This window comes from Delphinus delphis, chromosome 2 (genome assembly GCF_949987515.2).
Source record: "Delphinus delphis chromosome 2, mDelDel1.2, whole genome shotgun sequence".
Classification (NCBI taxonomy): Eukaryota; Metazoa; Chordata; class Mammalia; order Artiodactyla; family Delphinidae; genus Delphinus; species Delphinus delphis.
In genome coordinates this window covers 35200323-35224546 of record NC_082684.1, presented here as the reverse complement: position 1 = coordinate 35224546, position 24224 = coordinate 35200323, and the positions used below count along the sequence as shown (strand labels likewise).

Genomic DNA, 24224 nt, shown 5'->3' with positions numbered 1-24224 from the left:
GCTATGAAATGATGAATTCTTACTTCCAGAGTAGAACAAACAACTACAGCAGATGAAACACCAAAAGGACAAGAAAGTCTATTTTTTATATTCTCGGTAATGTAAAGTAAGAGAAAGTGAGAAAATAAATTATATTAGGCAGAATTATTCTGAAACAGAAAGTTGTTCTGTGATTTTTAGATGAGGTAGCAGCCGCTCAATAAAAAGAAACTATTGCTCTTAGCTTTTCTAGTTAGCCCATGTGAGCCAGGAAAGAGCCTTTCTGCAACTGTATATTCTATCAAAGAAATTTATATATAAAATTACCATTTAGTATATCATTTATTTTGTTTTAGAGTGGTGGTGTTTTTAGTTATTTCACACACATACGCAAGCACACACACACACACACAAACATTTAAAATGACATCTCACGGTATAAAATGTTCAACAGATAATCCACCATGCAGCTAATTCACATTATTTCTTTCCTGTGAAACATTGCTAGTTCTCTAAGATGTGGAATGTATAACAGAGACATAACAGATAACCATCATGGATATGGTTAAATTTCAAAGTAGGAATGACTGGTTAATTATGATCAACATAATTAAGGCAGCAGAAGTCATCAGTGAACAAAAAGGCATGGTCTTAGTCTTTTCTGTGTTATAATACCAACCCCAGGCAGTGTTTTGGTAAAGAATATCCTTGAGGCTATTGTTGTGGCTCTCTACCTCTCTACTTTGTATACCTTCTTCTCTCCACCCCTTCTTCCTTTACTCCCACTCCTTTCTCCCCACTCCCTTTATTCTCCTTGTTTTTCTTCTCCTCTGCCTTTGCCTTAGGCCTTCCAGTAATAACCAGTGGCACCTGTGAGCATTGCTAACCCTCTAGGTGTAAAGAGGTTGCTAACTTGCTCTGGATCACTAAGCATTAGCCAGTATCCTTCAGAAACATGTGGGATAAAACTCCAAACCAGTTGGAGGATCACTTGCTTTAAGGTATGTGGGTTGAAAAATCAAGACAGTAACAAATAGCTAAAGAAATAGGAACAGCTTTTAAAAAATAAGAAAGAATAGAGTATAAAGAAGATAGGAATCAAGTGATGATGATGTAAACTAATAAACCTAAAACTACATTCAGGAGGGAATGAATTTGAATGATGAAAGAAGAGAAAAGAAAATGAAAGTAGCATTTACCAGTTAGAAGCAATACAATAGTTTTATTCGTATTTTTGAGGAGTTATTTCTCCCTTCACACTGATTAAGCCAACCACCTTCTTGATGCATTCACACGCTCCTATAGAGATGTGGGTGCCCATTGTCTCACAATTGCTTCTTAGATGTTAATAAAGGTAAAAATGTCTCAGAATACCAAATTCACTCTCTTGAAAATGTTCAATTTGAAAGGCTTATCACTTCAGAATTAGTTTTGGGATTATTTAAGAAAAGGGAAAATTATAAACAAGCCAGTAATTATTTTGAGAACCATGTGCAACAAACAATTCTGGAAAATTATATTAAGAGAAATCCTTGCCATTTAGGTTAAATAAATATTAAAGCTTTTTCTTTTATACATTCTGATTAAATACATGCTTATGGAAAATACAGAAAATCGAAAAGAACATTTTAACCCATCATCTCACTGTCTAGCTACTATTAACATTTTGTTGTACTTCCTTCCAGTGTATTAAAATGCATACTAAAATTCGGTATAACCTTTTTGATTTTGAGCTATTTCTTATTCTGTCACAAAAGTAATGTTTTAGAGTTTCTGTTTTGTCCATTTAAATCCTGTTTGGCCATAGATGGTTTTCCAACTCATTTGACAGCCAGTGGCCTTCCACTGTAGGACACTTTGGATGAAAAAGAAAGCCTTATGATATAGGAGTATTACTCATGTGAGCAGAGAGATAATTTTGAATAATTAAGTTAATCCCCAAAAGCTTAAAATAATGTATTTAAGGAAATAATATATCTTTTCTCAATACTAACAATATATGGGCATTTTTCTCCTGGAAGATGATGGTAAAGAATACAAAATGCCTTCTCATTCATCTGTTCTACTCCTTGCTCCCTGCTTTCCAGGCAGCAGATTTAAAATTCCAAACAACTCACCTGATTTAATCCCTCAGTATAACTGCAGCAAGTATTAATCCTGTTGTGCTAGTCTTGTCACCTACCCTTGCCACCACTCCAAACTCATGCTACAATGTTAATTTTAGTATACACATAAATATCAATACTATTACCCTGTTGCCTATCATCCAGTCTTAGACAGTTTGGTTCTATAATTAGAGATAAACAGAATATTAGTCCTTCTGCCTTATTCCTCTATTGAAGAATAGAGGTGCCTAGGACCTCTGAAAGTTATGCTATCTATGGCCTCTGTTTATTCAGTCCTAACATGGAAACGATGAGGCTTTTGTTATTGAAAATAAGTGAATAGCTATAAAGGATTTCAAGAGATTTAAAGAGAGCTCCCACATGGCTGGAAAATGAAAATGAGGGATAATTCTAGGGCAAATGGCTTGAGGATTTTCTATACATTGCCACAATGAATAGTTATCTAATGGTATCAATTTTATATCAAATGATATAATCAGAAATCTTCAAATAAAGACTAAAAGTGTTTTCTGGACATTAAAAAGGTGGAAGTGGGAGCAGTTTCACGGTCTAGCATTAAGCATTATACAGTGCATTTGCTGTTAGGATTTGGTTTGTATTGCTTTTATCTCTTCCTTCAAATTAAATTCTACAGTTACAAAACAGAAAAGAAAACTTATTAATAGAAATGCCAGAATTAGTGGGGGGAAAGAGTCTAAGCCTTTTCAGAAATCCTTGGAATCCATCCATCTTTTCTAATGGCGTACTGTGGCTTACTTAATTTCTTTCTAAGCTTTAGCTTCATCTGTCACTGTACCTCCACTTCTGCCCCCTCCCACCCAAGCTGGTAGAATTCATCTTGAAAATGGCAACTTTTCTTTTACCTGTCTCTTTAATAGATATTTTAAAATAAATATCGGTAAGCTAGGTAGATTGATCGTTACTTTTCTGTCTTTATAATAAATAGTTAGCCTTGGTGTTGATGTAAAATCAGGACTTCTGTTGTAGTTCACTGATTTTTTATTTCTTAAGTTTTCTCTTAGTCTGAATTTGTCTGTATTCCGTTCCATCTTACAGTGCTCTGCTCCTCAGAAGGGGTAGTCCATGAACCAGCTGCATAAGCATCAGCTTGTTAGAAACGTAGAACCTCAGGGCCTGTCCCAGACCTACTGAATCAGAATCTGTATTTTAAGATCTCCAGGTGATTTCTATGCACATTAAGGGTTGAGAAGCACTGTTATAAGGGAAATGGTAAAAATGACTCCTCCGTTGGTACCAGGGACTTTCTATAATGTTGGTTGACTGAGCCTTCCTTATCTAGCATGTTTCCCAGGTGGAAATTTTCAGAGCAAAGTGGAGAACATAGTTAAAGTGAGATATATTCTCTCCCCAGTCAGTGTACCTTCCTTGGCAACAAATCATCTTGCTTCTTAGAATCATTTAAAGGCTCTTTCAGTTGTTGGCCTCCCTGACACTCTATATCAACCTTGCCCCGGATTATCTCTAGCCACTCATTATATAATGACATTTGTTTGGAGCATTTGTGCAGAACAGTGATATGAGCATTTTGAGTGTATGTATATTTGCATGTGTGGGGAACAGGAGACAAGAGGAAGACTGAAGAGCAGAGGGTTTCAAAAAAGAAATAAAGGAAGTGATCCCTACCTACCACACATTTATAAAATTATTTAAGAAAATTTACAAAGCACAATACTAATGTGTATAAGACAGTTTACAAACTTCCCACCTAAGTATTATGGAAGTGCCAAATTGATTTCTTTGTTTTATCAAATATTTACTGAGCATCAGTGATGAACTAGGCACTGTGCTAGACATAATCTAAGTTATATAGAATTAAGCAGAGCAGTCTTTCTGAACATTCTAAAGATGGTGACTGTTGACTCGTATTTTGAAGAAAACAATATACATGAACCAGCAGAAAATGGAATGCATTCAAAATACAGCATTTTGCAGTGGAAAATATTATTTATTGTTCATTCATGCATGCATCTTTCTACAAAGATTCTTAGGAGCCACACTCATTCGTTTCTTGAACTTTCGAATACTTCGTATATTGAACATTTATTGAATACCTATTATTCAGCAGGTACTAGGAATTTCCCTGAGACAAATAAGCAAATGGTTACAAATACATTAGGAAGCCATAATTAGAGTTATTTCAGGAATACACTGTGGAAACAAAAGAAGAAGTAGGTGACTCTTGAGGGAAAGGAAGTCAGATATGACTTCCTGGAGAAGGTGACACTTGAGCTGAGTCTTAAAAGCTAAGAAGTCTTTAACCAGAAGGCAGGGAAAAGAAAAGGACACTCCAAGCAGTGAGAGTAGCATATGTTATGGAGCTGAAATATGAGTCATCTTGGTATTCTCAGGTACTCCTGAGAGTAGCTAGACTATAAGATAGAGGGAGGACGTGAACCAGAGCCTTTACACATACTGTTTTCTTTAGGTGAATATCTATAGATGAAGCATTTTCATTTCCTCTCTGTCTCTCTCCCTCTCCCTCCATCTCTCCCTCTCTCCCCATCTCTCCCTCTTCCCCCCACCCTATCTCTCCTTCTCCTTTTCCCTCTCCCTCTCCCCCATCCCCACATATTTTTGCCTACTTAGCTCTTCCTCATCCTTCATATTCAAATCATAAATTCTTTTATCAGGGTGTCTTTCCCTGACCCTCCAGTGTAGTTCAGGTACTTTCAGTGTATGCTCTCATAAAACCGTGTTCCTTTCCTTTAGAATGGTTTTCTTAATTTGTATTTATATACAAATTTATATGTTTGTTAATGTGACTATTTGATTAATATCTATCTCCCTCACATCGGTGGCTTTAAGAGTTTTGTTTTCACCACACCCATAGAAAAACACACATTAATACATTAGACATCACAAACCAATGATATACACATACATATATAACATATACAATGCATATAAATATATATGCATGCATATATATAAACAAAAATAAGTTTCTTGACACAATTTTCACCTTTACCATGCGTGATGAGATATATTTTCTGTTCTTTTTCTTTACAAGATGATTTTACAGCCCACCTGTATTTGTGATCTAGAGTTTGAAAAACATTGCAACAGACTGACACTGCATTAGAATAGAAACAATATCTAGTTTTACTCTCTACTCTGTCCCAGCATCTAATATAACACTAAGAGCACAGAAGACCTCAGTAGAAATTTAGTGAATGAATGAAAGGAATAAAAAGCCTTAAATGATATTATTTTTAAAGTATGGTTATTCCCATTTTTATCAACAAGCAAACTGAAGGTTAGAGAAAGTTTTAGTAATTTGCTGAAAGTCCTGAGGCTAATAATAGGCAGAACCAGGATTCAGATTCAGCTTTTACTCTAAAACCATGCTAATTTTCCCTTGAGCAAGAAGTAAAAAGAGAAAACATCTAGGTTGCTTATGGGAGGTGGAAAGCTGGTAATATCTCTAGCAGAGAAATAATCAAAACTAAGTTTATTCAGTTTTGAGATGCAGTTAGTACAGAACTCTGAAAGATAATTGACTTTTTAATTTTCTACAGTAAGAAAATTATGATTAAAATACTGCAAAAATAAGTGTGGGGGCAGATGAAACAAAATTGGTAAAATGTTGATAATTGTTGAAGCAGTGATTTCTATGTCTGCTCTAAATTGTTTCATTAAAAAAAAAAGAGGAAAGAAAAAAGAACCCATGAAAGCAGCATAAGAATACCATTGCAGGAAAACTACAGTATTCTCTTTCTTACAAGTGAACACTGAAAATACAATAGCATTCCAAAAAAACACCAGAAAGCCAAGAGTTTATTAATTGAGACAATGTCTAAAAAGCACAAGATACAACATCTAGTAAGTAGAAGACACCCAATGTTAATTTTTATTCCTCTTCACATCAGGTTAACCAAAGCCAGCTGTGCAAAATAGTGACTTATTATAAACGGTATTGTATATATAAGGCTTCAGAAAAAATACTACTTTGTAGTCACATAAAGAAACAATAATTTTTTTAAAAAATAAATGTAATCAGGCTACATGGATTCTCTTATATCTGGCTTTCTTTCTTTCTTTTTTAAATTTATTTATTTATTTATTTATTTTTGGCTGCTTTGGGTCTTTGTTGCTGTGCGCGGGCTTTTCTCTAGTTGCAACGAGCGGGGGCTACTCTTCCTTGCGGTGCATAGGCTCCTCATTGCAGTGGCTTCTCTTGTTGCCGAGCAGAGGCTCTAGGCGCACGGGCTTCAGTAGTTGTGACTCACAGGCTTCAGTAGTTGTGGCTCACGGGCTCCAGAGCACAGACTCAGTAGTTATGGCGCACTGGGCTTAGCCGCTCCACAGTATGTGGGCTCTTCCTGGACGAGGGCTCGAACCTGCATCCCCTACATTGGCAGGTGGATTCTTAACTTGCGCCACCAGGGAAGTCCAAGAAACAATAAATTTTATATATCCTCTCTAAAAGAGGGAAAATACTTTTTATTATTTATCAACATGACTGCAAATATGATTCAAATATTCATATAAATAGTGTTATCTTTGCTGTGTATGTGCCCCCAAACCCTTGCTGTATGCTGATTACAAGGAGATAATGGTCATGATCATGAAACTCATTTGGTATGCATTGCCTTGCCAATAGTATTGGTCTGAAATCCAATTGCATGTGAAGAAAACCCTTTTGAATACATTTATCTCCAGGAATATTTTTTCATCCAGCCATTACTATACTGTATATAGAAAAAAATTGGATGAGAAGTTTTTTCCGTCTCAAGTCTGAAAGTGTTTCTTCCAATTTAAAAATAAACAGTCAATGGGAATTGTGATGCAGCACTGCCTGTGTATTTTGATTTAGAAACAGAATTTTGATCCATCATAAAAAAAAAATACTGTATTGGAAATTCAGGGACTGGGGTTTTAGTCCTAGCTCTACCACTAGCCAGAACTTGTTAAAGGTACTGAACCTTTTCTACCTGAGTTTCTTCATTCTGTAACTCATTTCCTTCAAGTGTCAAATGAAGAAAAGAATGTATGTTCTTCCTACTTCACTTGCTACTTCATACATGTGTCTCCATGAGTGTGTACACACATATAACGCATACATGCCCATTTATTTAGGACAATAGGCTAAAAGAACTTCCTATTAAAAAGTGCAAGAGTGGAAATTATGGAACAACAAGAAAACTATCTCCAGAGACACCAAGAAAAGGCACAATCTGGACCACTTCTGTTGGTTCTTGTGAGTTGTGGATACCGAAGATCAAACTAGTAATAACAAAGCCCTTTTCTAAACTAGGAGATCAGAAAAGTATTCCACTTTCCTGAAGCCTTATCTGATCATTTGAGTCAAGTTTTAGAATTCCAACACTAGGTTCTTATTCTTTGCTATAGGTCCATTCTGATGATTGTTCTTGGTTCTGTTCATCTCACAGCTGCCGATGGCCCAGGAGATCGTTTCATCATTGGGGAATCCCAAGCTGGTGAACAGGTGAGATTCATAAGCCTGAAAGACCCTAAAGATTTTAGTTTCATGGACTTTGGGCTTCTAATTCTAGACTTCTGCCATTGTTATAATGGAAATCTTAGAGAAGGATTAGACAGGTTATCAAAGAGATGAAAGGATGGTTCCCATGAGAAAGAACCAAATGAATTATTTATTAACTGAAAGAATCTGCATCTATTAATATACAGCATGATGTTACTGGTATGTCTCAGATGACATGCCCCACAAGCATTTTCCAGCCCTGTGATTGGATGAATCTTTCTTCTGGTATAAACATTAATGTTTGAATAGAGCTAAAATTTCTAAGTGGTCTTCGCAGAGTTTTCCCCGACTCGTGTTACATACAGGGAAATTTAGAAGAAGCAGATTATTTAATCTTTCTAGCTAATCATTTTGATTAATTTTTCTCATCAGGGAGCTAACCAGAGAACAGGTATTTCTTAATAGAATCGAAGCACTAATGGGCCATGGTCGAAGTACAACAGAAGTCCTCTTAATTAATGCTTTGGATACCAGTAATTGGTCATTTAATTGGAAATAAGTTACAAGTGGGAAATTATCTTTTACTTTTAAAATAAATATAAATGTAAGTTAAATAAATGAACATTTATGTGTCAGTAATTTGATGGAGAGCTAGGCTTTTTTTTTTTTTTTTTTTGCAGTACGCGGGCCTCTCACTGTTGTGGCCTCTCCCGTTGCGGAGCACAGGCTCCGGACGGGCAGGCTCAGCAGCCATGGCTCACGGGCCTAGTCACACTGCGGCATGTGGGATCTTCCCGGACCGGGGCACGAACCCGCTCCTCTGCATTGGCAGGTGGACTCTCAACCACTGCACCACCAGGGAAGCCCTAAGGCTTTTCTTTTAATAAGTATCTGCTATTTGAACTTCTCTTATACCCAAAAGGCATTATATGTGATTTCAAGTTTTAGTTTCTTTAAAGTAGAAAAAAATTTAAGGCCTTTGCAAAGTATCTAAGTATACAATCCTTCTAGATTTTTATTACACTTTTATAATTTTTTTTACAGTTGCTTCACCCATACCTAATTTGACATCAGTTCTTTTTAGCAGCCTTTTTTAAATGAGTTTTTCCAAAGGTTTAACTTAATTTTTATAGGAAAAAAATAACTCCTTTTACACTCATATATCATTGGTTTATGTAATATTTATTTAAATAACTTAATTCAGTAGCAACTATTGCCACAAACTGGTACAAACAAGTTTGGGAGCAAACTCGGTTGAATCTTAGGTGTACAAGAGAAGAGTCTAACAGTTTCAAACAAAGTGTCTGTAGGCATCATTACGTTCAATAGGAAATAGAGAACATATGTTAATCCAGTGAGTTTTGAAAGTTGGTTAAAAGAGCACCTTCCTTATTGACTAGAGGCAAAGGGAAGACCAACGCACTTTTCTGCTACCACCAAACACTCATAAGGATTATATAAAAATAAAGGACGGGGGCTTCCCTGGTGGCGCAGTGGTTGAGAGTCCGCCTGCCGATGCAGGGGACACGGGTTCGTGACCCGGTCCGGGAAGATCCCACATGCCACGAAGCGGCTGGGCCCGTGAGCCATGGCCGCTGAGCCTGCGCGTCTGGCGCCTGTGCTCTGCAACGGGAGAGGCCACAATAGTGAGAGGCCCGCGTACTGCAAAAAATAAATAAATAAATAAAATAAAGGAGGAAATAAATAAATAAATAGGGCAGTTTGAGCAAAAGCTATATCCCACGCCTTAACATGTACTCCCATATGTGCTAAAAATAGAGAGGGGTTGAGGAAGTATATAGGAGAAGGATGGTGCCAATGGTGGTAACCCTAGCTGCCTCACCTCTACATCCAAGCATTGAGGAGTACTGTGTACAGGTCTCTGAAGCTAAGCCTGGCCCTGTAGTAATTAGATCCTTGTCCATGCTGTGCACAGGCTGGTTTTGCTCTTCATGACTGTTTTCCTGACAAAAAGAACAACTAGACCTAGGTCGCTTTTTTATAAATAACTTTCATTATGACCTCATAACTTACTTGACCTCTTAGTATGTGTATCCATCAGCAGTGGGCATACAAAGCATCCATTTTTTTAAACAAAGCCCCAAAATATCAATTATTCAAGGAGTACTTCTCTGATCTTCAACTGAGTCTATCCAATATTTATCAAACATACCTACTGTCTGTACCAAGAAGCACTGTGCTAGGTTCTAGGAATATAAAATAGATTAATACATGATTACTACTCTTAACAGTTTACATATAGTGGAGGAGACAGAGTATAAACAACTAAATATAATACAATATATTAAGTGTTAAACTAATGCTCTCAGTCATGTGCTATGGAGCACAGTAGAGAGGTTGAGCATTTTGTCCTAGAAGGGCTAGGCAGATGACATTGGAGCTGGGCCTAAGAGAGTTTTACAAAAACAGAAACAGAAATGAAAAAGGAACATTCCAAGCAGAAAGAACAGTATAAGTCAAGACCCAGTGGTGTTTGAAAAATTGCATGGTATTAGGAAATTGCAAATAGTTTGTGGTAGTTACAGCCTAGAATACTTAGGCATAGATAGCAGATTGTTAAGAGCCTTATGGACCCTTAAACTTTATTTACTAGTTAAGACTTCCAACTGATAACAAGGAGCACAAGAAGAGTTGTGAAATTAAAAAATTGCCAACTTCTTGTAAGTTCTCATAAAATTTTGATGGGAAAAAAGATCAAAACTATATAAGAAAACAGGGTTTTTCCTCAAGTTACCTGTGATGTACTTTATCTATAACTGATGTATCATATACATACACTCTTTACAGCAATCTCAGGGATCTTGCAAGAGCCAAATTGCTCACTTATTGAAAGTAAATACACTTGAGCACTAGGGGACCATTGCATACACTGAGACAGTTATTTACAACATGGTTTATTGGTGTACCAAAATACTTAACCTTAAATCACTTATAGTTTGGTCCTATTGGTTAGCATTGGACACTTTCAGTTTCAGTTGTGTAATTATAAAGTGCTATCATTGGACAAAGTTCAAAAAATCCAACTCAATATCTCTATTAAGGAAAAATCAAGATTTTTATAGTTTTTACTTTATATAAAGTATATAAGGTACCTATATCAATAAAAATAAAAGAGTTGGTAGTCTTAACAATCTAAAGGAAGTACTTCATTTATTGCTAGAGTTTTTCCAGTTGATTCAATTCAATTCCAGTTTATATGTCTACTCTAAGTAGATATATAAATGTCTTTATATATCCAGTAATATCTTTTACATTAGATTTAATATAAGTGAGCTGGTGGGAATCCTTCACCTACCATTTAGAATTACTGGTTTTGGAGAGGAGCCAAATTTTTTATTTAGCAGCCACACAGAAACACTTCTTTAAAGTTGGTTTAAGCCAAGAAGCAGAGAAAATTACAGGTATAGCCACAGTAAAGCTTAAAGTAAATTTACATAATATGGTACATTGAATCAGACTAAATTGAGGGAGGGCTCCAGGCTAACACACATCAGCTTAAGAAGCAACTACCCTGAAACTCACTTTGGGAATCACTTTCTGCCTTAGCCAAAAAGGCACTTTCAGGGGAATAAAAGGGCTTCTTTAGACCTACATTAAATATTTTTATTGCACAGTCTCAGAAGATAGTTTTGACATTAGCACCTCTACTAAAAAACACATATATCAAAACATTAATGCTTTTCATCAGAAATCACTGCACTGCAAAATGGTCATGTTTAGTGAATTAAGAGATGCACCAGATAATAAGTAGTATCTGGGGTTGAAAAAAAATTAATGCATTGAGGACTTGCCCAGTAGCGCAGTGCTTAAGAATCCACCTGCCAATGCAGGGGACATGGGTTCGAGCCCTGGTCCAGGGAGATCCCACATGCCGCAGAGCAACTAAGCCCACACCCCACAACTACTGAGCCTGCACTCTAGAGCCTGCTAGCCACAACTACTGAGCCCACGTGCTGCAACTACTGAAGCCTACGTGTCTAGAGCCCATGCTCCACAACAAGAGAAGCCACTGCAATGAGAAACCCACGCACCACAACAAAGACGCAATGCAGCCAAAACTAAAAATTAAAAAAAATTAATACATTGAGCCCTAAGCTTTTTTTTAAATTCTATGCATTATCTTGGTAGAAAATTACATTAGAATGTAACAATTCCAAATAAGCCTGAAATGTGTTTTGTTTTGTTTTTCTTGCGGTACGCGGGCCTCTCACTGTCGCGGCTTCTCCCGTTGCGGAGCACAGGCTCCGGATGCGCAGGCTCAGGGGCCATGGCTCACAGGCCCAGACGCTCTGCTGCATGTGAGACCTTCCCGGACCGGGGCACGAAGCCGTGCCCCCTGCATCGGCAGGCGGACTCTCAACCACTGCACCACCAGGGAAGCCCTGAAATGTCTTTTTGTCAAATAACATAATAAGGGGATATAAAGTATGTAGTTCAATGCCAGATTTGATCCCAAGAACCTTTCTCCAGTGACTTGTGGGAGAAAATCAGTGAGAATACCGGAGTTGTAAGCCAAGAAGGATTACATGGTTCATGTAGTTGTTGTGGTAATGAGACCATGCATACTTATTCATTCATTCTGGAAATATTTATTGACTACCAACTTTGTGCCAGACACTTTCTAGGCTTTGGGATGATAGAGCAATAAATATGTCTGGAAAGAGGGTGATTAAAGATTAATGAAATGACTCTACCCAAGATATAGACAGGATTAAGGGAAACTAACAAAGGAATGTGAAGCACTCAGGTACTAGCAACAGTGAGATTTCATTACCTCCTCTAGGTTTGAAGGGGCAAAGGGAGAGAGTAGTACCTAGACCTGGGAGATTGATAGCTATGAGAGAGGTCCACCTAATAGGAGCTGTGGCATCAGTAGTAGAAATGGCATACCCATCACCAAACTGCAGCCCAGCAGGGAAAGGGCAAGGGGAATAAAAATTGTACTTCTCTCTCTCTCCTACCCTCTGATCTCTTGTTGGCCCCTCCCATTGGCTGAACCTAACCAGAAGCCAGAGTGATGGGAACCTGGTTGAAACAGTCCATAGAGGTTGGCCTTATGGGCCACAGCACAGGAAAATAACGATGTGATCTAGAGAGGCAAACAGAAAATGAAAATTTCTGTCTTTATAAGGCTTATATTCTGGAATATAATAATGCACCTAACACTGCCTAGCATAGATTGAGTATTCAGTAAATATTAGCTATTGATGGTATTGTTTATAGCAATAACATTATGGAAATAAGCTTTTTAAGGCTTTTCTAACAAATAAATTTCCAGTTTTACTTTGATTGTACATCTAGTGGAAGGGTATTTTTCCTTAATCATTCCCTAATATTTTTTAATGTGGTAAAAAATGTATAACATAAAAAGTACCATCTTAACCATTTTTAAGTGTACAGTTCAGTAGTGTTAAGAATATTTACATGTTGTAACCTAAAATTTTAAATACCTAAGAAGCAGATGTCTTTGGAAAGATATCATTTTTATTGGGGAATTAATGTTATCTCAGAATTTTCTTTTTGGGGAAATTTAAAGCATTCCTTTTCCCAAATCTGCCCTAAATCATGGCCCATGACAAGTGACTCTTCTGAGGCCAGATCAAACCTATTAGATGGAGCTGACAGAAATATGATTTTTCCTGTGCTGGGAGGAAGTGTGCAAGGTAGGTCCTGTAGTCAGTCTCCCATACCATTCATATGAGAGCTCAAACAATAAAAATCTTGGATATAATATTTAACCCAAATCATTACAGACACTGGAATCATTTTTAAATGATTTATTTACATTTGTTAGACTTTTATTATTAGTTGCAAGGTGAACTAATATATTTTATAAAGATTTTCAAGAGTAATAATTAAAATAATTTTTCTGGCTTGCCTTTATTTAACTAAAACGTTGGTTAATAAAATACTACATTTCTCAAACATCAGAACTTCAGTAAATGATCAACATGATGGTTTTTCATAATTGTCATTCATAAAATCATATTACATGGTATTTTTTTTAAAGACTGTAAAATCGCTTTACATATATTAAGAAAATTCACAATGAGTGAGAGACAGTAGTGGCAAATATAAGTGGTAGTTCTTCAAAAGGAAAGCAGGGCACCAAGAAAGACATCTAAATAAGTCATTACTTAAGTCAAATGAAAGCCTCTTTGGTGTAAGTATATTTGTTCGTGACTTTTATTCCATTTTCCCAAAATGAATAAGACTGTAAGATTTTCCTTTTATGGTTTGTTTCAAAAACTGTCACATCTCCTGCAGACTTTTCCTTTGCAGCAGTAAAGTAAATCGACTCTTTCTTGCATGTTTGTATTTCCAGCCGACTCAGACAGTAATGCCAGGACAAGTCATGCGGGTTACAACAGGTGCTCCAATCCCCTGTGGTGCTGATGCAGTAGTACAAGTGGAAGATACTGAACTGATCAGGGAATCTGATGATGTATGTCATTACCAGGTCTCATGGCTCCATTCCTATGGCGGTATTATAAGTCATGCCTATTTTCTGCAATGTTTATGAGATTAGCCCAATTTTTTTGGTTATGTTAGAACCTTACATTGTAGTGTATAGTAAATAAGGAACTGCCTTAGGCTTGAAAACCTTTTGTTATAGTAGATGTTTTTATGATCATTACTGTGATTACAGCAGAATTTGAGCCACATTTGAGCCAAGAAATTTCATATGCAAGCAAGGAAAGAAACTACCTCAAGATAAAAGAGCAGAGATATTAACTGTTGACTTATCATTCTAGCTGAGAAACTTGTTCATCAAGACTAGTTTCTGGTAAAATGTGAAGGAGATTTTAATAGAGAAGAATTAAACAAAGAACACTTGGGCAAGTTCTTGAATATTACACTAAGCCAAGCATTTAAACCAAACGATCCTTTCAGCTCTGGTTTTCTATAATTCAGGAAAATCTGTGCCGCCAAATTACCGTCTGGAAACATTAAATTTATGTCAGTTCCCCCTCTATTGCCTAAAATACAGGACTCTGTTCTAAGTAGGCCTTTATCTCACTGAAACTAGTGGCAGTTATTGAAACCAGAGGATCAGTCACTAATAAAAGAATAACTTCAACTGATGCTTTAATGACTGGCTATCTTACTTGTTTTGAGAAGTTTAAGATATCTTGTATTTTTAAAGTTAGAATTAATAACAAATATATATTCTCCTCGGCTGGGTATATAGTAAAATTTGGCCATGCTGAGACACACCCTCTTTTCTTGATTTGGGGATTTTTCTCTTTAATCACCTTCCCACAAGTAAATCTTATAAAATTCAACTCTTGGCACACAGATCACATTGCCCTGCTGTTAAAACTGTCCAACAGATTTATTGGCATCAGTGAAGCCAGCAGAACATTAAAATCCAGAACACATGCCTCCACAGACTCTGTCAGATGACAAGACACAGTTCCAGTGTCACAATGTTATTCACAGTCCATAAATGTAAAAATGATGATCACCATTAATTTATAGAAATCTACTACCAGATAAACTATAAGTCCTTCACTGAAATTTCTGCAAGTATTTCAGAAATACCTGCAGATATGTATGCAAGGATCCTTGGTAGTATTGAACCCATGATTTAGAAGAGACAAGGTTATCTCCATGCACATTCACTGTATCTATTAGGGTAGCCATCTTTTTTTTTTTCCTAAAGAATGCTGCTTACAAAGTAAGAGTCAGTATTTGAATTGGTACATTTTTTAAAAGCATGAGAATCAGTGAAAATGTTTGTTTGTTTATTTATTCATTCATTCATTCCTTGGCATCAAACCTGATTTTTCAGGAAACTGTGGTAGAAATTCATCATGTTCAAAGGGTTTAGCAAAGGCTTTTCTGTTCCTCTATATTTTTATATATTCTGGGCCTATCTGATGATGAAAGCATCTGAGTAGCTAAATTCTATTGATCAAAATTCAGTTAGATTGTTCTGTTTGAAATTACATGATTTGCTCTTATTATAGGGCACTGAGGAGCTTGAAGTACGAATTCTGGTGCAAGCTCGGCCAGGCCAAGATATCAGGTAAGAACATATAGAATGTATAGCCAACTTTTGTTTCTGCCATGATCATGAACTCAGGAGAGCATGGCTATTATAAATTCACAGCTCAATCAGTTAACCATTAGCTTTCAGGGCTTTTAACAAGTAGCAAAATTAATTTTCTGAATTCTGTATCCCATGTCTGCCCTCCCTACTTTTTTGTAAAGTTGGTAAAGGCAAATGAAATATTCAGAAGCAACATGAGAAGGAGGCAAAGTCATGAACCTACATAATCCACAGTTAATCCTCCTCCTAGATAATCCAGAATTACGCATCCCTACCCCCTTGGTAATCCAGAATTTGATATTAACACAGATACTTTCAGAGTTGAGTATTTATATAATTAGCTGAAAGCCCCTCCCCTATTGACTGCCAATAATAATGGAATAATGTACTACTGTTTATATACAAAGATGAGACTACTGTCTTACCATAAGTAGTGTATATTTGTCAAATGATTTTTCTTACAATTGAATATGTTTGCCCTGATTCTATTAATGCTAATTTGCTCAACATTTTGTAACAAAGCTATACTTCTCCAGTTCCTGTGGCAGCAGGCCAAGAGTGAATGGACCTATACAGCCACAGAACTGGACCAGCCTAAGTGGTCTAAATGGAAATTATCTCCATGACTGTAACCTCATTAGCATTATTCTCCTCACCACAAAGCTAACAAGCTATGGACATGGCATTAGATATTTTCATATAAATGCTTGCCTTACATCAAAGAAAGATTGCAATTGGTGTTTTGGACTGTAATGTGATACAAAACAATTTATAAAATAACTTTCAAACATGAAGTAACATATTCCTGTTTAACAGCAATAGATACAAATCTATTTCTGTCTTCTGTTATGTGATTTAATTTTTTTAATTAAAAAAGCATAGAGTTTGTAGAATCTCTTCGTTTTAGTATTCTGGTCCTGCCTCATCTCTTCACTTTTTCCCCCTTGAGTGTCCTCCTTCTTTAACACTAAAGTTTCCCCTGAGTTGAGAAAATACTGTTCTTAGTCATACTGTTTATGGTTCTGCTTTGACTTTCAGACCCATTGGCCATGACATTAAAAGAGGGGAATGTGTTTTGGCCAAAGGAACCCACATGGGCCCCTCAGAGATTGGTCTTCTGGCAACTGTAGGTGTCACAGAGGTTGAAGTTAATAAGTTTCCAGTGGTTGCAGTCATGTCAACAGGGAATGAGGTAAGGAAAAAAAGCGGAGGTTGGGGGGGGTGACAACAGGGGCAAGATGGTGGGTAGTGGGGCTTTCAGATGAAAGTATTTCTGACATTCTGTGTTCTGTGTTCTAAATAGAACATTAAGGATTATAGATCTTACCACATTTCTATAACAAGGAAATAATAAATTGGCCTCAGGATAGTTCAAGTACAGAAAATGAAAAGGAAGAACTAGAAATTACATATTAAGAAATGTTCCCTTCCATTTATTAAAATGAAATTTTACAACCAATGACCTTCCACACACTCAGTACATATAAACAAAGAATGTTGACTGCTAGCTGTAGGTATTCAACTGTGCAAACCCAGTACTTAGTCTGTTGGGACAATCAATTGTGCATACCCTGCTGCTGAGATGATGGGCCACCTCTGTGTGGGAAATAATTCAACGAACTAGGACACCATGGCTAGCCCCTTTTCTTGCTAAACATTCCATGTGATCTTTAATCACCAGGAAGGATTTGAAAATCAGAGGGTTTTTTTTTCTCTAAAGATAGCATCTCTAGTAGCATGCTATTCAGAATGTGTCAAAATGTCATTTCAGCCCTGATTTAGGAAGGGGAATTTAGTCAGTCTTTTTATGAGAACTCTTGAAAAACTTCCTGTTCCCTGTTTGTTTAAGTTATACAAAACTTCAGTTGGAAGCTGTAAGGTCAAACTGGGAATATTGAAAAGTGAATCTGCTGGAAATTCAAAGCCTAAAAGCAGAATCAAACTATTGAGATTTTTTTAAGTAATTCCTTTAGATCTTATACTATTTTTAAACAGATTAACAGGATTTTGTTTTTTTTTTTTCTCTTTTAACCTCTAAAAAGAGGTTGCTACCATTATTTTTAATTTCCTAGGGTCTTGGAGATGGATGTTTTCAAGGGTCTATTACCATTATAGTTCTTTTGGAAAGGGCAAAAGAAAAGAATGTTTTGTTTTGCTAATGGAGAGGTAAATCAGAATTCTAGATTTGCTTACTTCCCAGTATAGGTGTACTAGTCATTCCCAAAAACTATTGACTGACCCAAAATAAACATTCTTTTTAATTGATCTACAAAGTGATGATTCTAATATCCCTAGGACGAACTGACACTATGTTTAGCATCAGAAAGAAATTTCTGTTAAACTGGTTGACTTAATGATCTATTCTTATTTGAGATTTATTTATATGCTTTGTGCATCTAAGTGACTTCATGGGGTTTAGGAAAGCTAAGTACAATGAGCAAACTAATGGACAACTAGTTATTAGGCAACTTTGTTTAAGCTACATATATTGTGTTCTTCCTAATGACTTTGTAGGCCTGGATTAATATTATCAGTTATCCCCCAGAGTACATTGGTAGTATTTTTTAAGCTATCTTTTTTTTTTTTTTGCGGTATGCGGGCCTCTCACTGTTGTGGCCTCTCCCGTTGCGGAGCACAGGCTCTGGACGCGCAGGCTCAGTGGCCATGGCTCACGGGCCCAGCTGCTCCGCGGCATGTGGGATCTTCCCGGACTGGGGCACGAACCTGTGTCCCCTGCATCGGCAGGTGGACTCTCAACCACTGCAACACCAGGGAAGCCCCTAAGCTATCTTTTATAACCTTTATTAAAACTCTTTACTAGTAGTAGGGAAAAGTGACAGGGTGAGAATAGAGATGGTACATACATGGTAGAATCTAAAGAAGATTTTGTAGTCCTAGTTCCCTGCCCCCATAGATTTGATTGTCCTTAGAGAAGCTTTGACAGATTCCCCTACGTTTTCTGGCCTGCTGTACTTAACATGGTTTTCCAAGGGAATAATGCTTCTAAGTTCCATGATCTCTGGCTCCATGTAGTTTGACATTCCTCCTTACTCCCATCCAAAGTTAGCTATTATTATGACTCTCTATCACCATATAGTTTAGTTCAACAAATGTTTGTTGAATACCTCTATGCCAGACACTATACTGGAAACTAGAGATAAAAGTAATAAATAATGCATAGTATCTCTCCTGAGGCTTGAGATCCTCAGATAGCCAGAAAATAATAAGGAAAAAAAAGTATTCATTTATTTCAGAAAGGCCAAAAGAAATTACATTTGTCTATGAATGTGACAAGTCTATAATTTATTCAGTCACAGCACAAGCTCCCCTTAAGTATTAGTTCTGATTTCCCCTGATATGTATGGCTTCACATACGCCACCTCTTGAATCCAGTGTGGTATATTGCTAAGCAGAACAGTAGCCTTAGCCAACCCAAAGAATGCCATACAAGATGTCTATGTATACTATATTTAAAGCCTGCTCTGTATTTTGTGACTACATGATCTTATTCAGGATGAAGGAATTCTTTTAGAATTGGGAAGGTAGAGTTGTAAACAATAACTAACACAGACCAGCTGTTGTAGACATTTGTTGATTTCGACAAACTATGCACGTTAAAATTTAGGTAATAGAATACCATTCAGTAATTACTTAATTGTGGTCGTACATTTCCAACCTCATGTATTTGTTCAATATATATTTATTAAGCATCTGTTACACGCTGGAATGCTCACCAGAGGTTCTCTTAACTAAACATCAGACTTAACAATATATGAATATACTGTACCTTGAACCAGCTTACTTAGAAAGATATTGAACAGGAAACTCAGCATCCAGCAGGGGAGCATCATGCTTTCTTCAGTGGGACCAGTCATCTTAGCAGTTCATACAGCCATCCAACAGCTGTTCTCTTTGTTCTTCAAGTGACATTTAAGTGCAAGGGAACAAGAATTCTACTAGGGGAGTATGGGAGCCAGCAACTTAGAAGCACCATCTCCTACATAGGAATCAATATTTCTTATAACAATCTTAGGCAACTTCCAGAGTCCCTACAAGGGATATGCCCAGCTTCAAGTGTCACCACATTCGCGGAAGCCCAAAGCTTGGCTTTCCACTAGGGATTTATAGGTCATCTGTAATTTCTTCCATTCCATATGCAAGTTACTAATCAGAGACCATTTTACCAGAAGAAGTGTTGCCTACTAACAAGCTGACATTTTTCTTTATCAGATTTCCAGAGGAACTGAGCTAGAAAGTTAACCCAAGTTCAAATTTGTCCTTAGACATGGCAAAAGGGTTTTATTAAGGCTTTACCCTCACATAAAAGAATGCACTGTCTGCAGAAAATTCGAAAACAGTAATAAAACTAACTACAAGTCATTCTGTTCTTTATTATTACCATACACTGGCAATCCTAAACAATGTCAGTGATAAAATACTCCTTTCCACTGAGGCAGTCTTCTCTCACAACCCCTCCCCTTTTAGTATGCTACCATACTGATGTCAGGCAGTGTTCTGACTCCTGGAGATACAGCAGCAAGCAGGACAGACAAAGCCCCTGCTCTTACAGAATTTATATTCTGATGGGGGGGGGGCAGGTAGTCAATAAACAAACATATAGTGGTAAATGATACGAATTTTTAAAAAGCCGAGTGAGATAATACAGAATGCTAGCAGAAGAGGTATATGCCAGGTATTATCTATTGAAACTTATTCCACATCAGCTCTTTTGTTCTCTCCCCTATACAATAAAGCTGGAAGCCTGAAAGCAGTTTCCCAGACTCTCTTTCCAGCTGTGGTCCAGTTAGGTTTTGCCATTGAGATGCATTAACATGGTATTAGAAGGTGGAAAGAAGGTAGCAGGAGTATATCTCCTCAACTCAGTAACATCACTTTCCTCCAACAGCCCTGGGGACGATGGTGACTGCAGTTACTGATCTTTAGTAATACACGTTTCTTCTTTTGTTTCTCCAACTCTGCCAACACATTTGTAACCAATCCCATGCATTAAATCCTCTCTTCTCCTACCCCCTCCATTTGAAATACCTAGAGGAGTTTTGGTTTTCTTGTCCCGGACCTGACTGGTAGACAGGTAGAGTCCTCTGTTTTACAAAGGCTAATCAGGCCACACTGATGAGGGGAAATTAGAGTGGAAATCTGAAGCCATTGAGGGTATATGCCTCGTGAGCAGAACTGTGTTTCAAGCAGAGGGGACAACAAACACTAAAGCCCTGGAGTACATGCTTATCAAGTTTGAGGAACAGCAAGGAGGCCAATGTGGCTGAAGTATAGAGGGAAAGGAGAAAAGTCAAAGGAGATGAGGTTGGAGAGGTAACAGAAACAAGATCATTTTATTCTAACTGGACAGTTTTGAGGAAGCGAAACATCATGGAACATAAAATGTCTTAAATTTTTAAATGATCACTCTGGCTTCTATATGTATGGCTTGGCATATGGGAGAGAAAAAGTGAAAAGCCAGGAGGCCAGTTAAAAGGATATGCAGTGGTTACTGTCTGTACCTCTTTGAAGCTTGTATTGTTTGTTCACTACTGTATTACCAATGCTGATAAAATTGCCTGACACACACACACACACACACATACACACACACAAAATTAAATTAAAATTAAAAATTAAAATAAATTTAAAAAAGGATATGCAATACTCCAGCAAGAGATTTGGACCAGAATGGTAGTGGAGATGGTGAGAAGTAATCAGATCCAGGATACATTTTGAAGGTAAAATCAACAAACAGGATTTGCCAGTGAATTCAAGGTAGAAGATAAGAGAAAGTGAAAAATCAAGATGAGCTCCATTCCATAAAATATTTTGTTTCCCTTGAAACTGTAGATGGTGAATTTTAGGTCTTTAAACTGGACATCAGTCAGCCAGCTGCCATTAGCTTCAGGAAGTCAAGATTGTATGCTTGTTATCTAGTTACCCAAAGTACTAGCAATAAATATTCCTTCCATAGATGGTGAGTTTTCTTCTAGTTTCAGTCACCTTCTGCCATATTCCATAACTCATTCATTCATTTCTATTCATTCTCATTCTTCCTACCCCCTCCTTCCCTGTCTCTTCCTCTCTCCCTTCCTCTCTCTCTCTCTCTCTCTCTCTCTCTCTCTCTGTCTCTCACGCACACACACATACACATACACAGAACTAAGTGTATTTATCTCCACTATGCCTCTCCTTATTTTATTCTGTCTTTTGTAAATCTCTTGGCCACTCTCAATAACAGATGTCTGTACAAACAAGTTTAAACTTTAGATATATAAAGTCTGTCTAAAATTTCCATATACTGTTCTTTGGGAGCTGCCACAAGCAGGTGTTATTATAAAAGTAGAATCTTTAAAATCTTTGTCCCCACTAATAAGAGAAGGAATAAGAAGTTGAGTGTCTACTATGACCAGTACCGCTATGTGCTTTATGATTAAAGCAACACTATCAGGTTAATATAATTATCCTTCTTTTTACATAAGAGAAAATTGAAGCTCAAAAACAAAGCAACTTACCCAACATTATATATGTTGTGTAAGTGATGAAGCCTGGTTTCACACCTAAATCTTTTGGCTGTAATGACTTTTTTCCACTATTCCACAATGCTTCCCACTTCCTTAAATTTCATTTCCCCAGCTTTTTAATGGCAATCTCTGAAACCTATCAGGTTAGATAGTCCATTACTTTCTTCTAGCCACACTATACTTCTTGTCCAGATTAAGGACTATGACTCACCACTTTAAAGTTGCCTTCATAACACTTCAGATAGCTTCACTCCTTTAACCTATTCCTTTGCTTACTGTGGTAATACCCAAAGTGAATGACTCCATTCTCCACTTTCTCCATTTTTGTTCCCAAGCAGAAAAACATTACTGAAAAAATTCATAGAACTATGATTACCTGAACAACTACAAATTACTGCCATTTAATGGCAACCTGGCACTTAAAGTTGTTCAGTAATTCTGATGTAACTGTCTTGTTGATTTTCTAGTACATTCTTCCAGTTCCAGTATGATAGTTCATTCATACACTCTATACCCTCTTTAAACCTCAGTAGCAGCCCTACTTTGTACTCTTGACAGATGACCTAACCACCTTTATGGGAAAAAAGTAAAGGTAAAAAATAAATATATTTGTCAAACTGAACTAGATGAGATCTCCCTCTTCTTCCCATCTCATTACCTCGAAAATTTCCCCATTCCTTTAGCTATCCTCCTTTCTTCCAATCTAAAAGGAAAAGGTACTTCTTTCTAAGAACAATTCCTCTACTTCTACCTTTAGACCCACTTTTTCTCACCTTCCTCAGAACTTTGATTTCTAAATTACTTCCTGTGTCTTCTATGTTCTCTGATTATTTTCTCTCTAGTGGCTCATCCTCCTTTCACATCCAAAAAGACAAAGATTACCGCTATCAGAAGAGAACCTATATTTAAACACCTTCTTGCCTCCTTGAGCTACTGCATATTCACCTCCTATCCACTACCAGCTTTGTTGAAAGAGAGGTCTGCACATGCTGGCTTTCCTTCCTCACTCTGCACTTTCTCCTCAAACTCCCGAATTTCATTATTGCCCCCCATTAGTACAGAAACTGCTTTCCTGAGTATACTATTCACCTCCTAACCTCTAAAACCTGCTCTGATATTTATCTTCCTTAACCTGTCTATATCGTTTGACATCAGTGGCATTCCTCACCCACCACCTTGAAACTGTCTCTTTCCTGGTGTTCCATGATTGTTCTCTCTTGATGCCCTGCCAATTACTACTTTTTTTCCTCATCGTTCCTTTTCTTGATCCCATTCCCTAATTGGAATATTCCCCTAGGATGCTGTTCTCTGCTGTGTCTTCCACTCTCTCTAAATTCTTCCTTAGAGTTTTCCTCTCATGTCAAATATATGCAGGTAACTTCCCATATCTGTAGCCCTAAACTTAACCTCTTTTGTAAATTCAAGCCTTCATTTACAACTTCCTCTGGATATTTCCACCTGATGTTCCACCATTACCTAATCTCACTCACCATCTTTCCCTTCCTACCAGGAAGAGTGGAATACTTCCTTCCTGACTTGCCTCTTTTTTAAAGGCATCACTATTCCCTGAAACTATTATTGCCAAGGTCATCAGTGACATTTAATTTTTTTCATTTTTAATTACAGTAGAATACACATAACAAAAAATTTATCATCTTAACTGTTTCTAAGTGTATACTTCAGTAGTTTTAAGTACACTCACATTGTTGTGCAACCAATCTCCAGAACAGTTTTTATCTTGCAAAACTGAAATTCTATACTCATTAAACACAGCTCCCCATTTCCTCCCTCCCACAGCCTGTGGCAACCACCATTCTACTTTCTATCTATATGAATTTGGTTACTCTCAGTACCTCATCTGAGTGTCATCATATAGAATTTGTCTTTTTGTGTCTGCCTTGTTTCACTTAGCAAAATATCCTCAAGTTTCAACCATGTTGTAGCATGCGTCAGAATTTTCTTCCTTTATAAGGTTTCTTAAAGGAGGTGAGTCTTGATCCTTCAGTATAGTTTTTAACAATGTAAAAAATGACCATGGATTGGCAGACAGG

The 24224-nt window shown here is 37.1% G+C and overlaps 1 protein-coding gene across 9 annotated transcripts in view; it reads left to right on the top strand.

Moving 5' to 3' along the window:
• Window positions 1-24224, top strand: part of GPHN (gephyrin) — a 626216-nt gene that overhangs the window by 524573 nt on the left and 77419 nt on the right. For all 9 annotated transcript variants that reach the window (XM_060004380.1, XM_060004374.1, XM_060004382.1 and 6 more), the window contains 4 exons: window positions 7520-7575; window positions 13919-14038; window positions 15567-15625; window positions 16688-16841. In XM_060004380.1, the coding sequence (XP_059860363.1) occupies window positions 7520-7575; window positions 13919-14038; window positions 15567-15625; window positions 16688-16841 (389 nt within the window). The remainder of the gene's footprint in view (window positions 1-7519; window positions 7576-13918; window positions 14039-15566; window positions 15626-16687; window positions 16842-24224) is intronic.